The sequence below is a fragment of the Taurulus bubalis genome (genome assembly GCF_910589615.1).
Source record: "Taurulus bubalis genome assembly, chromosome: 20".
Classification (NCBI taxonomy): domain Eukaryota; kingdom Metazoa; phylum Chordata; class Actinopteri; order Perciformes; family Cottidae; genus Taurulus; species Taurulus bubalis.
Genome location: NC_136608.1, coordinates 15,175,307 through 15,193,588, shown reverse-complemented (window position 1 = coordinate 15,193,588; position 18,282 = coordinate 15,175,307). Strand labels below are relative to the sequence as shown.

At 41.0% G+C, this 18,282-nt stretch overlaps 2 protein-coding genes across 2 annotated transcripts; both read left to right on the top strand.

Moving 5' to 3' along the window:
* Nucleotides 1-1,086: 1,086 nt before the first annotated feature.
* On the top strand, nucleotides 1,087-2,229 carry LOC306752449 (transcription termination factor 2, mitochondrial-like; the record flags this gene model as incomplete). Its single annotated transcript, XM_079236204.1, has 1 exon — nucleotides 1,087-2,229. One exon carries the CDS (start codon nucleotides 1,087-1,089, stop codon nucleotides 2,227-2,229), a length of 1,143 nt encoding a protein of 380 aa, XP_079092330.1.
* Nucleotides 2,230-9,729: 7,500 nt separating this feature from the next.
* On the top strand, nucleotides 9,730-17,838 carry metap2a (methionyl aminopeptidase 2a). Its single transcript, XM_079235765.1, has 11 exons — nucleotides 9,730-9,909; nucleotides 11,625-11,720; nucleotides 11,831-11,893; nucleotides 12,127-12,229; nucleotides 13,210-13,371; nucleotides 13,956-14,137; nucleotides 14,624-14,718; nucleotides 14,805-14,901; nucleotides 15,454-15,557; nucleotides 16,222-16,337; nucleotides 16,889-17,838. The coding sequence occupies exons 1-11, from the start codon at nucleotides 9,753-9,755 to the stop codon at nucleotides 17,139-17,141; spliced, it is 1,428 nt and encodes a 475-aa protein (XP_079091891.1). The 5' UTR covers nucleotides 9,730-9,752; the 3' UTR covers nucleotides 17,142-17,838.
* Nucleotides 17,839-18,282: the final 444 nt, after the last annotated feature.

Below are 18,282 nucleotides of genomic sequence, written 5' to 3'. Positions count from 1 at the left end.
CCGGCTGCAAGGACTCGGAACCTGGTAAAGGGACCTGTTTTATAGGATATATTTTATACAAACACACCTGTGTGTTTTCTCTGCCGCTTGTATCGCGTCCTGCAGGAGTTGTTTTCTTTTGTCATGTTGTGTGTCGTTGTGGCCGCTGGTCTTAACGTATGTTTTTAAATGCATAACATGCATGTGAGGACACAGTGTTCCCTCCAGCCGCTGAACACTGAACTACATATTCATGCATTTTAACAAAACCTTAACCCTTCATTTACTCTTGATTCACACACACGTGATGTAAATACACTGCTGCGTTATATGTTATATCTATTATATAGAGTGACAGCTTGTGTGTGTGTCCTGGAGTTCAACTTTATTAATAAAGGTCACAACTTAAGTGTAAATGTTGTAAGAGTCTTAAAAGCAAGGTGATTTTGTGGAGCTGCAGAGAATTTTGTCTTAAATTGGATTAATCTTTGGACTCTTTCACTTAAAGTTATGAGAGTAATTCTGAATAAATTAATGGCTTTTTAAATGAGCATTTATGTCCTGTAGTTCAGTTATTCACAGCCTGCCTAAGATGAAGCTGAGGAGTCGCAGCATTATTACATAGTTAGGAAAACTACACCCAAACATTTAGTTTTTTCTTACTTTTTTATAAAAATGTTCTACCTTTTTTTTCTTCTGAAATGCTCCATGCAATACAAAACCCCCGTCTCCTGTTAAATTAAGTGCTTTTCTTTTTTGACAAAACAAGTAATTTGTGTCAATTTAGGTTTAAAATTGTAAAAATGTATTATTTCCTGCGGTCATATAGACAAAAAAATACTTCAATAAATGGAGAAAAATAATTGCATATCAATGAGGAATGAAAGTGTTAGTTGCAGTGCTGCAGGGCTCCATCGTTTTAGATATGAGGGATCACAAGAAGTCACTTTTTAAGGAGTCACACGATAAATAGTTTGGCAGTCAGCTGTAATGAGTCCTGTGCAGGTTTTTAAACTCTCCCAGTCAAAGGTCTCAGTGTTTAATGTGTTCCTCCGATCCCTTTGCCACCTCCTCAGCTCACTTGTGCTCTTCTCCTGCAGGTCCACCATGCTGCGGGTCACCGCCGCCTCGCTGTGCAGCTACTGCCAGAAGACGAGGCTCCTCGGCCCGTTGCCCGTCGCCTTCGCCTCCACGGTGACCCCCCCCACCAAAAGACCGGAGAACCCGCTCACGGTGCGATCCCTCTACCAGCTGTCGGTGGACATCCGAAAGGTGCGCAAGTTCAAGGCCTGGGTCCTGTCCGAGGGCTCCGCCTACGTGTCCGAAACCGCCGACCTGCTGAGGGACATGGGCGCGGACGCCACGGCGATCGCGTGCATCCTGGAGACTCACCCCGAGGCGGTCCTGTGTCGCCCGGAGGACGCGGCCGCCCAGCGGGACCTCTGGGTGTCCGTGTGCCCCAACAGGCGCGAGCTGATGAGCATCGTGGAGAAGTTCCCGGCCTCTTTTTTCACGTTGACTCGCCACGGCCACCAGCGGGCCAACATCCTCTACCTCCAGAGCCTGCGCCTCAGCAACAGGATCATCGGCAAGCTGATGGCGAGCGCGCCGCAGAGCTTCGGTCGACCCGTGGAGCTGAACAAGAAGGTCATCCACACCCTGAGGGAGACCTACCTGGACCTTGGCGGAGACGAGGGCAACCTGCGCGTCTGGCTGCAGAAGCTGCTGAGCCAGAACCCGTATATCCTTCTGCGGCCGGCCGAGGCCTGGCAGGACAGCCTGAGCTTCCTGAGGGAGCAGGGCTTCACCACGGAGGAGCTCCTGGTTCTGGTCTCCAGCCTCCGGGCCTCCATCGCGGAGCTGCAGCCGGAGGCCATGCGGCAGGCCCTGGGCTACGTCGAGGAGGCTCTGTCCTGCTCCAAGGACGAACTGAAGCAAACGGCCACGCGCTGCCCGGCCATCTTATACTACTCCCTGCCGACCCTGGCGGGACGTTTCCAGGGCCTGATGGACGTCGGGGTGAGCATGGAGCAGGTGAAGGAGTCCCCGAACGCCTTGGAGCTCACCACGCAGATCGTGCTCTATCGCGTCCAGAAGCTGGCCTCCTACGGGTACGACGTTCGCTCGGGCAGCCTGGACGTCATCGCGGGGACCAAGAGGGACTTTGAGGCGAGCTGCGTCAAACTGCAGCTGCGGCGGCAGCGGCCGCTCTTCAACCCCGTCGCTCCCCTCAATGCGGCCGAGGAGTGACCGCTCAGAGGTTGTGTTGCTGTGCTGCAATGCAGAAAGTTCACAACTCGTGTGCAAGACACGCAAAGAGGAGAGTAGCAAAAACCTCCAGCAGTACTAAGTATTCAGTCTGTGGCCTTCATCTGGGTTTCTTTCATTTGAGTCAGAGGAACACGAGAGGGCTCATGTGAAGATATGACACTGTTTTAAAATCACACTCAATTTAGGAAAAGTGCTGCATCTTATGTCAGAAAATATATCGATAAAACATCTCCTCTGCTGTAGGGAATGTGTTGTCGTTTTTGTTTTTGTCGTGTATTTTTAGCCTCCCGCCTTCCTCCTCTGCGGGAGCAGCTGAGGAAGGGTTGCCACCCAACCCCAGCTCCAGATGCCACGGAGAGCTTCTCTTTCCTGATTTTATACGTGGAGATTGCCTAGTGTTTTCTTTTGGTTACCACTTTTGTCGGATTGGACTCGAGGTTTTTCTTTGAAAGCTTGATGAAGAGAGACTTGGGCATTTACCAGCTCAGTGAAAATCATAAATGGCTGCATTGTGGGAAATGTATGATTAAGTGCTTGACTTAGAGTCAGTACTTCTCAGCCAAAGGTTGCCCATTGTTTTTTAAATACATATGTTTTATTATAAAACTGAAATCCTTGAACGTAAAGCTGTAACACAAGGGTTTTAAGTTTTCTGCCAAAATTCTAGTACCACTGATAAAGCTGGAAAAGAGAGCATGTGTGTGCATCAATTATTACATTGGATTACAAATGACTGATTTGTACCTTTTAAATTAATGCATAAGCAGACTGCTGATTTATATAATATATTAATTTGAGCATTGACAGTAAATGCAGCTTTTAGACTTTGGACCCTGCACACACACACACACACACACACACACACACACACACACACACACACACACACACACACACACACACACACACACACACACACATTGCTCTCACGTTTAGATCATGGCCTGCAACATACATTGTGATTTTTCACAAAATAAGAGCGTCCACCATCTTTGCTTGCTGGTGAAGTGAGTGAGACCGTGTTCTGTAAAGCTGTCGTCTGTAGTTTTGGAGGATTCACGCAGAAACAAACGTTACAGCCAAAAGCCCACTGTAGCAAGCAGAGACCATTTTAACTGTGATGCTCAGGTGGTTTTAAGGGCTGCTGTTTGACAGCTTAGCATCGGCTGTGGCATTTCACTTCCTCCTCCTCACAAAATAACACGCTGAGATCTGAATTGCTAACTATAAAATAAATACATTGCCTTCCAAACTACCTGCTGTCACATGATCATGTCATGAAAGCCAATTCAAGCGACTGCTTTCAGGTCATCAGTGTCAGCGGACATCAAAGGGTTTCTAGCATGGTTTTCTGCCTGTTATTTGCTAATGCTAACACACACTTTTCGGGTGTCGGGAAGTCTTTTAATGGACAAAAGCGGTTGCATGCCCTGTAAAGTCAATGCACTTAAAAAATGAAGATTTATTTACATCACACTGTCACATACAACCTGTATGTTTCCATTTAGTTGTATATATTTTATACTAGTGTGTTGATCTTGGATCATTATGAAAACAGATATAGAATGCTGTTTATTTTCATATTTAATGAATATATAATAAAACATATTATGTTCATGGTACAGATGGTACAAATAGCTGTTTATAGATATAGAATAACAGATATATATATATATATATGTATATATATGTATATATATATATATATATATATATATATATATATATATATATATATATATATATATATATATATGAATATAGCTGTTTATTTTCACATTTTATTTATATATTTATATTTATATAATATTATATATTATATATTTATATATATATATATATATAATGGCACAAAAAAACTTTTTTTTTTTTAAAGTGTTTTGTCAAGCCATCGCCTTGGGGGCAACCCCATGGAGCGAGCTCCTCTCCATGGGTTGCACATTCGTATATATACTGTATCATGCACCATATACATGTATATACACAGAAAGCTTCCCTAGACGAGACTTCTCTGTTCACCAGAGATCTAGAGACGTCACAACTACTGTGGTAGCTGAGCTCAGCTGAGCTGAGATGTATGTACGTCCATACAATGTCCCTAGAGGGGCGCTGAAACCTCCGAGCAGAACTCGGAGAAAACCCTTCGATCACCAGGAGCTAGTGCAAACTCCACCAGCGCGCGCGTGCGCATCCGGGCGCGAACCCGGATCCTCCCAGCCAAGGAGGTTGTAGTCATACTAGTGGTAAGGCCAGACCACTACACTATGGTGTCGGCAAATAATGTCAATGCATGTGTCATATTTATCGTTTTCTTTGTTTTATTAATGCTAGTTCATGGTGTTGTTAGTTGCTTGATGAGTTATACTAGCAGACGGAATGAACTCAACTGTAAGATAATCGTAAAAAAACAACTAAACAACATAAACATGCCAGTGAGCACGTCGAAACCCAGGGCAACGTGACGCGTCGGTCTTGTACCACGTGACCAAGCCGCCGCCGCAGATTCTAAATAGAATATACAGTATATATGTGGAGAGCAGGAAGACTTGTCAGCTAAAGCGGAGCTGAACACGGGACGTGCGCATGCTCAGTCGCTCAGTTCATATATATATATATATATATATATATATATATATATATATATATATATATATATATATATATATATATATATAGCGTGGGGATGACCAATAATGTGAAAATGGGTACATAATAATATGGAAATATATAGATATGTATTTCTACATTAGGAATATATATTGTAACTTCTATATATTGTGTTTGTCTTATGCATAGACATTATATATCATGTCTTGAATGCTCATTTTCTTTTCATACATTTTGCATCAGCATTGTTGTAGAGACGTTAAGTTTCATTTAGGACATAAAAGGACATTTTGACAAGTCATATTTCATGGAAACTTCGCCCCTTAACAACAGGCTGAATAACCGCCTCACCAGCCAACATCGGCATCTGTAGAGGAGAGCCGGTGACGGGCTTTTTTTGTGTAATTGTGACCTAAATATCTTTTAAAGATCCCTCCTTGGACTCGGCAGGTTTTCTTTTAACTATTTTACTGACATTTTATAGATTAAACTTTTTGTTGATTAATAAAAAACAGCCTGGTTGCAAAATACTTTTTAACTTAAATTTAGCACAGAAAGGAGTTTACAGCTGATTAAAACTTTAGATGAATCGTTTAAATGTGACAAAAAGAAAATATGTCTTAAAAAGGTATTATACATTTTTATTAAACTAAATACTTTTATGGCCTTTTATTTTCCACGCCGAGACATTTTTAGTCTTTCAAGAGGGAAAACAAATAAAAAAAACGTTCTAAAAACGTATTAAAATGAAGATGTGTTTGCTTGTTCAGACTTACTCACCAGCTGGAAATGAGTCCTTTATCTGTTCCAGTCTAGTGCTCCAGAACCCAGATTGGAGTCTACATACAGTTTTATATATACAAATATGAGACAAAGCTCTTAAGCAGCTTTAATGCACCCAGTTATTAAATAATAAATGTACAATGTTCTCACATATTTGCATTTAGTCAGTTTTATACTGGTACTTATTTAAAGTAATTTATTACTTAGTAATTTATGACTCAACCCAGCTTGCAACCCAGTCACTTGTGTTTTCTCTTCGCCATTAAATGTATAAAATATACATCTAGAAGAGGAAATGAAGCCTGAAATGTAATCCAACTGATAGCAAAGGAGTTTATCTTCACATGTTTGTGAAATAAACGTCATTACGCTTCTGTATTTAGTCTGTAAAGCCTTTAAACGTCTCCCAACATCTTCTTTGTGAGACGCAGTTGAGTGTCTTTTCTTTGTGCTTTCTCTCCTAAATGCATTAAAAGCCCGAAAAAAAGAGTTTGAAAGCGAGAAGAGATGTTTGTTCAGAGATCCAATGTGAAAACACTCTACTTTTGTTCTTATTTATTTATTAAAAAGAGGTTAATCTGGTGTCTGCAAACACACTCCTGTTGGGATAGGCCATAGGTTCTCCTTTATTAGTCCCGCAGTGGGGAAATTGCAGGCTTACAGCAGCCTGGCACACAATAGAAACATAGTAAAAACAATCAAGATATATAAAAAACAATAAACAGGAGTAAAACAGTAGTAAAAACAGTAAGAGTTCTCCACTTCCTGAAACACAGTGCCCTTTATTTATGTATTTCTTTTTAAATTCATGATACAACCATGTTTATACATTTATTACAGTGTAAAAATGTGGTTTATGATTTTCACAATGAATAAACATGATTATGTACAGTACAATACTGTATAATACTGATACTATCTGATAGTTTAAATACACCATATTCAAAACACGCCTCCAGCTGTTTACTCTGTATATTCGGTTACTATTACAATTTATGTAGTATTACTATGAATTTGACTAGCATAATTCATTGTTAGATTGTACTGTATGTTGTTATTGAATTACTATACAATATTAGATTATTATAAAATAACTCTAATGAATGAAATAACTTTGTGGAGAAAGAGGACTATGAATCAATATATGGAAATGTTATCTGTGCACATCAATATTTACATAAAGGTTTGAACTGCAAAGTGATTTTTACTTATTTTATAACTATGGTGGATTCATAAAATTGACAAATGTGAATCACCGTTGTGTATTATTGTGGCGTGTTTGATTGTGAACTATATCACACACTGTAAATATCTTACCTCATATATACATAACTGAGTATCATTATTAGTATATTAGAGTAACTGAGTATTATTCGTAAATTATGTTGAAAACTGTGTACGTCCTTCATTAATTTTGCCTTCTAACTTTAATTGTTCATTCTTAGTATATTTGATACTCTTAAACATACACTTACTATATCTTTAGGATTCATAATCACGCCTTAATGTTTATTAATCAGATTTATATCCCTACTATATGTATGACTTGCTTTTTGCAGAGACATCCAGCTGGTTAACCGCTTTTCATATTATAGATATACTTATGTGCAATGTTTTGTGTACGCTTTTATTCATATTATAAATCATATTAAAACATAAAAAAATCTAAATTGACAAATGTTCTGCTGAAGGTCCACACTGAGTTGATATATACAGCTTATATCCAGGCCGCCGTCCGCTTCCTTCTGCCCGCCAACCTGGCCGAGACCGCTGTGTCTGATGGCCTCACCGCCGTTACCAAGAACAACAGCTCCACTTAAGCGGTCCGCTCCACACCTGACCACCAACGGCTCTTTTAAGAGCCACACACTTTATTCTGAAAGAGCTTTACTGAACAACTGTTAAGTCATAATAATACATTAGTACTACATAATATATATATATATATATATATATATATATATATATATATATATATATATATATATATATATATATATATATATATATATATATATATATATATTCTCTCCAGGCCAGCAAGGCAGTCTAAGCAGGCCTTTGCAGATTAAAGTACACGGGGAGTGGACGCTGTGGTTGATTGTCATGGACTTCAACCAATCAGATCGTTAGTTTGACAAGCTGGGCGGGTTCTTTGACGTGCAGGGCCTGCGAGGTGGCGTAGACGTGTGATTGGTCCGTGGCCCAGCGTGACCATTAACATGCGCTGTGATTGGCCAGTGCATTGTTTTGTCACGTTATAACGAAGTGTGGTTCTTGTTGATGCGGGGAAATGGCGGGGGGTCGGGCAGGTCAGAGAGGCGCTGCGTGAGCTCTCCCCGACTCAGAAACGTCCGCTGAAAAAAGAAAGAAAAAAAACTCCTTCACTACTTCTACTTCTTTCTTTCTTTTCGAGAATAGGCGCGGGGGGCTTGGCGCTTATACGGTTAAAATAGCTCCGCGGGTCGGTCCACACCTTGTGACCTCCATGCCCGTAATAGTGCAAAGAAATCGGCCATATAGCAGAGTGAGGTTCAAGTGCTGTGACCAAAAGAATAATTATGCTGCCTGCCTGTCTATCTACCTGTCTGCCTTTACCGTGAGGGACTCTGTCTATGAAGTGCATTGTGTTTTGCTGTGCAGGAGATGATGATAAATGGTCAATGCATTTCTAGTACCACTAATAAAGCTGGAAAAGAGAGCATGTATGTGCATCAATTATTACTAGCGAATGCTTTCAGGTCATTAGTGTCAGCGGACATCAAAGGGTTTCTAGCCTGTTATTTGCTAATGCTAACACACACTTTTCGGGTGTCCAGAAGTCTTTTAATGGACAAAAGCGGTTGCATGCCCTGTAAAGTCAATGCACTTAAAAAAATGAAGATTTATTTACATCACACTGTCACATACAACTTGTATGTTTCCATTTAGTTGTATATATTTTATACTACTAGTGTGTTGATCTTGGATCATTATGAAAACAGATATAGAATGCTGTTTATTTTCATATTTAATGAATATATAATATAACATATTATGTTCATGGTACAGATGGTACAAATAGCTGTTTATAGATATAGAATAACAGATATAGAATATAGCTGTTTATTTTCACATTTAATCTATATATAATATGTGTTTATTTTAGAGCAGCAAAAAAAGGGGACATTACAGATAAGAGGAAACAATATTTCATATGAGATGTATGCGTGTGTGTGTATATATATGAAATATAAGACAAGTTTTAATGAACTGAGTAAAGTATTTGGTCAAAGGTCAAATCAAAACAACACGGACTGATTTCAGGTGAAAACCTCTAAAGAGTTATTACATTGCTGACTCATACTCATACTAAAAGATTGATCACATTTATCACAAAAATATACACATTTAAATATTCAGCCAGACACAGAACTACAGGTGGCACACAAATATCCTTTTTCATTTGCAGTTGTCGAAATGGGGACTGAGTTAAACAAAGTGATGTGCAAGTAAGAAGAGGGTCAAAAGCATTGTTGTTTGGCATACACATGCAAACAATATAAAGTATTATACAGTGTAATATCCCAGTGAGCATCTTTACGTTGAAAAGACGTTTAAAAAACGACTTTAGTCACCGGGGAAAAGTGAATAATTATTTATAATTGTTTTATTTACAGATGTCCCCCTGGAATATGGCAGATCATCTGAAACTATTATTGTAATCAGTTCAGTGTATCAGTTTATTATACCCCACAGGTAATTTTCTCGATTAGACTCACTCCTCCGTGCACGAGCTCCCTTTTAGCTGATATGGCATGTTTTATTTTGTGCTGCCTTCAAGTGCTCCACATTAAGCTCCGATGTCTTCACATATACGTTCAGAAGCCCAGTTAGGAGTGTTTTGGGCTCAATGTTCAAGTTGTGATAATTTAATAAACTGTAAAATCGTAGCTTTTTAAAACAACTACTAGTGATACCACTACCAATAATAATCGTGAACATAATAAATAAATAGACGATGGAGAATATAATTGACCATTCGCTGAAATTTACGAGTGTCCCTGAAGGCAGCAGCACACACAGCACTCCCACAGTCCCTCGCGCTTCCCTTTCCAGCAGCGCCTGCGATCATGGCGGACGTGGTTGCGGAGCAGGTAGCGGACCAGACGCCCGTCCCGGACCGGGAGCAGAACGGGAAGGCAGAGGACAGGGAGGAGGCCGACCCCGTGGGGGAGACAGCGAAAAAGAAGAAGAAAAAGAAGAAGAAGAACAAGTCCGCAACGACAGGTGAGACTGGCTCAACCAGTTTCTTGCTAACAAGCTAGCAGAGCTGCTGTTTCTTATTATAGCGTGTTACCCGCAGTTAGCCGTGACAAACACGGAAGTACCGGGAGGTGGCCTTCAAAATAAAAGGTGGTCAAGTTTTTGCTTGTGGGAATAGTTTTTTTTTTGTAGGGTTGTTTGTAAAGTAGATTGTGTTAGTTGACTGTTAAACTTAATTAATAATGTTTTTGAATTGGTTAATATATATAACTGATTAGATATTGTGTATAGTATTAAACTAATTAAACACCAATGTCCATATTCTATAGAGATATAATCCAAAATATGTGCATCAGTTTCAGCTTTTCATTCACATAAACAGCAGTCAACACAAATGTGTCTTTCTTATAAAGAAATTGGTTGGCAAGATAACACCACACTTTTTCAATTTCCATACTGCAAAAATAATTATAATGTTTTTATTAATTAGCAGTAATGTTTCACGTTTGCCAGTCATACTTCCTATGTCTTAGATTGTGTTTTTATTATCAGTTAATACACATCTACTTAGTCTCGCTTAAATCCGATGTTTATTTTGAAAATCCCACCAGAAAGTGTTGCGCTGAAACGTCTTTAACTTGATGCCGCTCCTCATTAGCCATGCGGGTTGGAGGGCAGTGTGGGTGGTGTTGCTTGTAGCGCCTGTCAGGCCTTATAAAACACGCCAGGCTTCAGTCCGGGAACAGTGACATGTAACACAGCTGATATAAAAAGCAACACACTGTTTATTTCGAGAGGAAACACAAAGAAGGTGCTGATATAACTGCTCCTTGTAGGAACTGTCCTGCTTGCTGACTGCACCGAGCCTCAGCCAAGTTTTCCTGTTTCGTAATTCCCCGTTTGCCAGAATTGTTATGCAAGTAAAGAGGAACAATCCCATAGGATGATTGCTTATAATAAATCCACCACATGTTGACATTATGTACATGTTTCTGACCAAAGTCCATTAAATCACCTGCAATAGAAACACATTTAACCATGTCCTATTTTTTTGTATAGCATACAGAACAAACAGGGACATGTAAAGGAGGTTTAAATCATGATAACAATGTGCACCGTTTATGACATGTATATAAATGCTCTTATTTGTTGTATTATTACAACTTTGAATATCTATTTGTGAATAAAAAGAAAAAATGAGTGCTTCATCCTAAAGGAAAACCTTCGAGAGAAGTGGTGGAGATTTGTGCAGAAAAGCAGTGTTGAGTAATTATATGAACTTCACATTCTGCAGCTGACTCGTCCACATTTTTGCTGATGTTGACTCAACAGCTGCAGCTCTGAGCGAGTCGTAACTAATGCACGACTATCAAACCTTAGCAGATCCTCCACAACTCACTCAACATTGTTCCTTTAAACGTTTAACTGCCAATCGTTTATGAAGTCAACTTTACTGCTGAGACTTTCTTTATAGATATATTAAGTGGATCAGCTGTTGACCAGGATGCGAAGGATTCACATTAAATACACTTCGTCATTCATTCTTCGCTGCTGTAAATGCATATTTAGGAGATCTGTCCTAAATGAGCATGCAGAGATAATACTTGACCTCTTTTTATGCACACTTTTGTTTTCCCACATCACCCGCTGCCTTCGGCAGCTTCTTGACCGCCGCTAGGTGACCGCGTATCGGACTGTTTAATTAGTGCTCGTTGTTCATTATCTTCTTGCTGCTGCAGTCGCTGATGCCGAGGCTGACGGAGTGGTCGAGGTGGCCAAACAGCTGGAAAAGCAGGCGCTAGAAGACAAAGAGAAAGAGGAGGACGGCGAGGAAGGTGATTGTCCTAACGCCCGATATAACTCGTTGTCTTCTTAGTAAAACAATGTCGATGCATCGCGTGTGCGCTTCACGATCGGTGTGACTTCAGTATCTTCACTCACACAGATGGAGACGAAGGAGAAAACTCGGCAGGGAAAAAGAAGAAGAAGAAAAAGAAGAAGAAAGGACGTGAGTTGATCACATATTTAGGGTTTTTTTTAATGTATGTTTTATAGTATTGCAGTTGTAAATGTAGAAGTACTAATACATGTACAGAAGTACTCGGTTACAAGTAGAAGTCAAAATATACTTGAAGTAGTTCTGAATCTTATAAATATGATTATTATCACATTCATGTTGCATAATACATAATATAATCTATAATAATTTATAATCACTGTGTTTTCTTATTTTCTTTCCAGCCAAATGTCAGACTGAGATTCCATCTGTGCCCATCTGTGAGTTATACCCAAGTGGAGTATTCCCCATCGGACAGGAGTGTGAATACCCAACTTTACAGGACGGGTGAGAGGAACACACACACACACACACACACACACACACACACACACACACACACACACACACACACATTCACATTTGCGCTAGTTTGCTTGTTGAATCTGTGAGCCAAATCCTTTAAAATGCATCTTTTAAATATTTTTTAAATGTGTCTTTTATATGTTAAATTTGCAGGTTGAACAATTCTGCTTGCTGCATTCATATTCTTTCTCTTATCTCTCTCTTCCCCTTTTTGTCTTCCTTTTTAAAGCTTCTTTTCTGTTTCATTTAAATTGTTCAACATGCTATCTAAATCAGTGGGTAGTATCTTTAGGTCATAGTAAAAAAAAAGAAACTAGTTTAGTATCCTGCCTGCAGTTCTTTCAAGGCCATTGGTACAATTTTAAATTAAACAGTCTGGAAGTGTATGTGAGCGCACTGAAATGTTACTACTTAGTATGTGTTGTATATTAGCAGTAAGCTACTTAGAAAAAACCTAAACTTTAAAAAATGGTTGTGATAATCTTGCAGCCGTCTGCAGTTCTTCACTGTGCAGATGAACTTATTGACTCTGGTCAGGTGACCAGACGAGTCAGGGGTGGTGCAGCTTGTTATCTTGTGAAACCAGTTACTCCCTTCAGTGTTAAAGTTGAGATTAAATAAATGTTTTAAAAGCCCTTGAGAACACACCCCGAGTCATAGGGTGCACATGTTTTATAATGTCTGTAAATGAGATTACAAAAAGGCAATTCTTCCATATTTTTATACCAAAAATATCATTGCTTCTTCCCTTAACATAAAATCTGACGTGTTTATGGAAGCTAGTACCAACTATGTCAACCAAAAATATCATGCATAATTTTGATTCATTGGGATTTAAACGTGTTTACTTTCCCTTCAGACTGTCCAGAGTTGCTCCAGCTCCAATAAAGCAGTTTGCCTTGAGGCCCAAAAAAATCTAAACGTGTGTTGTCGTTGTTGTTGTTGTTGTGTTCTTCTCCCAGTCGCAGTGCAGCGTGGCGTACGACCCACGAGGAGAAGCGGATGCTGGACAAATCCAACGAGGAAGTTTGGAACGACTTCAGACAGGCGGCCGAGGCGCACAGACAAGTCCGGCAGCACGTCCGCGGCTTCATGAAACCCGGCATGACCATGATTGAAATCTGGTGAGGCTGCGTATTATTATTATTATTAGTTATTAGTTATTGTGGTTTGGCCCGCTTATCAACGTGGGAGCTGCAGCAGATGCATTTAGAGCACTTTAAAACCTTAAAGGCTTGATTTCTGCAGATTGCGCCCCAAAGACGACTCGTATCTGAACACGCAGCCGGGATGCACATGTGTTTAGGTTCAGTGTTGCTTGTGCTTTCTGGGAATATATTTGTCTCTCGAATAAACAACCATAAGCGCACTTACAAATGCTTGCTAAGGCAATAATGCATTGGATACAATACAGGGAAGATTAGCATGGACGACACGCAAGTTCGACACGCAAAGGACGACACGCAAGTTCGTGAAGCGTTTCCACATTTTGGAGCGGCTGTAGCTCATTGGGAGCTGTGGGACTAATAATGGTGTCATTATTATTAATAAATCATAGCAAAAAGATGTTCTTTATAACCGCAGAAAGTTTTTTTCCTTTCGTATCAAAGTATTAAAGTCTTTTTCCGCACCAGGCTGCTAAATGCCTCGTCAAGAATACCGTTTTCGTCGCGCGTCAATCATCTCATCTCTCGTCCCGCCCCCTCAGTGAGCGGTTGGAGGACTGCTCTCGCAAGCTGATAAAGGAGGACCGCCTGAACGCCGGTCTGGCCTTCCCCACCGGCTGCTCCCTCAACCACTGTGCTGCCCACTACACTCCCAACGCCGGAGACACCACCGTCCTGCAGTACGACGACGTCTGCAAGATCGACTTCGGCACGCACATTAACGGTATTCACCGTTAATACTGTTTGATGTTGAACAGAGTGCACCGCTCTGGGTCTGTAATGGATACTCAGAATGGCTGCCACTAAAGATTTACACTGCAGGCAGCTAATGGTTTACTTTCACTACTGTACAAAACGAACATCTATTGTCAGACAACTTGACACTGATAGTTGATTCATTACACTAAACTGTTTGAGTCTGCTGTGGAGTACAGAGCAGTTCTAATGCCCTGAATATAAAGAAAAGGCAAGTTGAATTTCTTTGAAAACATTGGAATCTATATTACTACATTTTTACATGTGCTGAAGTGAGATCAAATAGTTTTTAACCCCCCTAGAAATGTTCTTCTATTGTCAACTTCAGACAACGTGCTGCTATAAATGAGGCCCAAACCAAATTTCCATCTGCTTTGATGATGATCTGCTGCCGAAGGTTTGACAGTCTTGCTTGTATTTCATCGCCTAAAAGATGTCTGCTGTCTGTTCGCAGGGAGAATCATTGACTGTGCCTTCACCGTCACATTTAATCCAAAGTATGACAAGCTGCTGGAGGCCGTGAGAGACGCCACCAACACTGGAATCAAGGTAGCCGACACGCACTTCTTCCTCTCTGATGTGTCTTTACCTGCGCGGCGCCTGAAGCTCACGACTTCCTGTTTGTCTTGTCGCAGCATGCCGGCATTGATGTGCGTCTGTGTGACGTCGGGGAGGCGATTCAGGAAGTGATGGAGTCCTACGAGGTCGAGCTGGACGGAAAAACATACCAAGGTAGGTTCTCCGGTCTTTTTTCATATCGTACATATGCAGACAGTTTTGACAATTTTTAATAAATTAAATATTTGTGTTTTGACTGATCATAAAACTCGTTTTGTCAATCTTAACTGATTTGTTGTTCACAGTGTAACAATCTCAGGCATCGGAGACTAGAGAGCATTAATGTCCCGATCGCATATTTTTACTGAATATTATCAGATAACAATCGTCGGTGAAGCTTTATTTCACACTGATAGTTAGACTGTAATTAAGGAGGCGGATCCGTATGGATCGACAGTGTAGAATGCTGAATTTGGACCACCTTATTTTCCATGAGCTACTTTATTCAAATACTGACGGTCCTGGTTTAAAAACTATCCAGTTAAAGCTTAAATTATTTAAATATAGATACCTCCTGTTAGTTTAAAAACAACGCCAGAATATTAACATTTAGAAATGAGAAATGTTCTTCACTTTCGGTATAATTGATGTCTATTCATTCATGCGATATTACATCAAAATATCTTGTTGACAGTTTTATTCATGAATCTTTATCCTCCGTTCCAGTGAAGCCAATCCGGAACCTGAACGGCCATTCAATCGGTCAGTACAGGATACACGCCGGCAAGACCGTGCCCATCGTCAAGGGAGGAGAGGCGACAAAGATGGAGGTGAGTTGATTATGACGTCATCGGAAAGGAATTCAAAGATTTTATTGGGACCATTATCGATTCTGCTCATCAGTCCGGTTCTTCTTATATTCCTGATACATTTTCTGTGGTAAAATAAGTCGGTCCACACGGGTTTGCACACGTATGAAACATGTTCACATGCTGGTAACACTCTGAGAACACCGGGACGAGCAACACGTAGAGCATAAACACCGTAAGCTTGTTGCCGAGTGTCTATAAAAACAACAACAATGGGATGAGTCGCGGTCCAGAGGAGGTAAAGCTCACCGCCCCGGGGCCTTTTGACCAAGCTGACCTGCAACTCAAGGTCGCCGAGTTTAATCCCCCGAGCATTTGAGGACTGTGACACTTTCCCTTCCTCCTCCTCGTTGTTGGGTTTTTTTGTCGGTAAAACATGCCGACAACGATGAAAGAATCAATGAACTTGGAGGCAAATGATCCCAATAGATTGCACTCTTTTTAGGAATATTATGGTTTAGATTTGAGCTCTTTTTAATGATTTCTGTGTCTGTAAGTAAAGCCTGAATTGTAAAACGTGTCGCTCAATGTAAGACTTCATAAGGCCTTCGTGTTATACAACTTCAGAGGCCTTTTTCAGACTCTGCCGTCGTCCCGTTACTGACGGATTTGTTTTCACCCGCAGGAGGGAGAAGTTTACGCCATCGAGACGTTCGGCAGCACGGGTAAAGGAATGGTCCACGACGACATGGAGTGCTCTCACTACATGAAAAACTTTGACGTCGGCCACGTGCCCATCAGGTAAGAGTCTGTCTCCGCGGTTCATTCCTCTCCATAAAACATACACCTGTTATTTTATGGAAGTGTTGTTTCCCGCCTGAAGCGACCCCCCGAGGATGAATCAATGCCATTAACCCGTAGCCTGTGATTGACAGGTCCAGTGTCACACCTTCGATTCATAAATTAGTCTAATTGTGATGGACACTTTCTGCTGGAATTGGTGATAAAAGTCCACGAATGAACTTAGTGCTTTTTTCTTTTCATTTCCATGAAAATCTATCATTACATTTCTGGTTACTTTAAGTCACAATGTCGCATCAACAAAGTTCTGGTATCCCTGGAATAGTGATGAATCTCCATTTATTCATATACAGGTATTTACTGTGGTTTACTGGCACGTTGTCGGACACTTCTTTTGAGGAAATGTATCCCACAGCATGTCTTGAAAAGAAAATATTGTCACGCTGAGCTAATAATGCTAATAGAGGGACGCAAAACATCACTTAGGCCCTTCGGCCTGTTGCCGTCCGAAGCTAAGTAAACTATGTTTGATTCCGCTCGCTCCTCTGCAGGCTCCCCCGCGCGAAGCACCTGCTGAACGTCATCAACGAGAACTTCGGCACGCTGGCGTTCTGCCGGCGCTGGCTGGACCGCCACGGCGAAAGCAAGTACCTGATGGCGCTGAAGAACCTGTGCGACCTGGGCATCGTGGACCCCTACCCGCCGCTCTGCGACACCAAGGGCTGCTACACCGCTCAGTTCGAGCACACCATCCTGCTCAGGCCCACCTGCAAGGAGGTGGTGAGCCGAGGAGACGACTACTGATGCTCCACGCCGACGCCCCCTAAACACAGCAGCGCCCTCACCGTCACCTCCTCCACCACACAGCACCTCCAGATACCCCCCCTCACTTAAAAAGCTTCTTAAAAGGGACGCTGTCGTCTCGGAGCGGCTTTGAGGGATGCCAAATGCTGCTGTACTCTACCCACAATGCACCGCTCGCGAGGAAGAAGGGACCGGCTTTCCGAGACCTTCGTCCTCGGTGTCCCGCGGACCTCGTTTTACGGAAAATAATGTTTATTTAAGCTGCTGCTGAATCTAGTGCACCCCCAAGTATTCAAAGAGACGGTGAGCGAGGAAACCCTGTTTCTACGGCGCCACTCTGAGCCTCGAGTACTTCGGTGCTCCAGTTAAATTCAGCATGCATGCTACTGATGGGTTTAAGTGGTTCGGCCGACGCATGGCCAAAATGTTAAGCTGTGCAATGACTCCTCACACCGACTCCGTGCTTCTGCAGCTGTGTGTTTTTGGCTTCTGTTGCAACCGGGCGGGGACTCTGCACTCTGGCTCTATTCATCGGTTTCTTTGATATTTGTTAAAAAAAAAAAAAATATCTTTGAAATCATGGCTGCCACTGTTTTTGTTCCCCAGTTAAAGAAATGCTTCATTTTGAACTCCCTGAAAAATGTTTTTGTATGAAGAAAAAAAAAGAAAGTTGATTAAAATGGTTTTGCGCATTGTGGCTCTGTCGTCTCAGTTGTGTATCATTAGTCTAGAGCTTAAACTGCTATACAAAATGTATAGCAACACTTAAATTATTGTTAAATCAGGTTGTTTAGCGGTTCAGATTTAGAGTGAAACTGATATTTTAATTATTTAATCTGCTTTTTTAGCTTGACCACTCGTCTTAATTTATATTAAATGATAAACGTTATACGTGAGATCAGTGTAACACATTCCTGAAGGCCAGTCACACAGATTTTTTTTTTGGGTCTACGTAAATGAAGACTACGAAATTCGGAAAAGCAAAGACACCGGCATCTTTTGTAGAAAAATTAAAAAATATTCTCATTTATTGAGGTAATTTTCTCTAGAAGAAATTGAGGTAACAATTTGCATAGAATAACTTCCATAAATTTACACACGCGCCCACATGTACACACACACATGAACTAATAACCAAAAC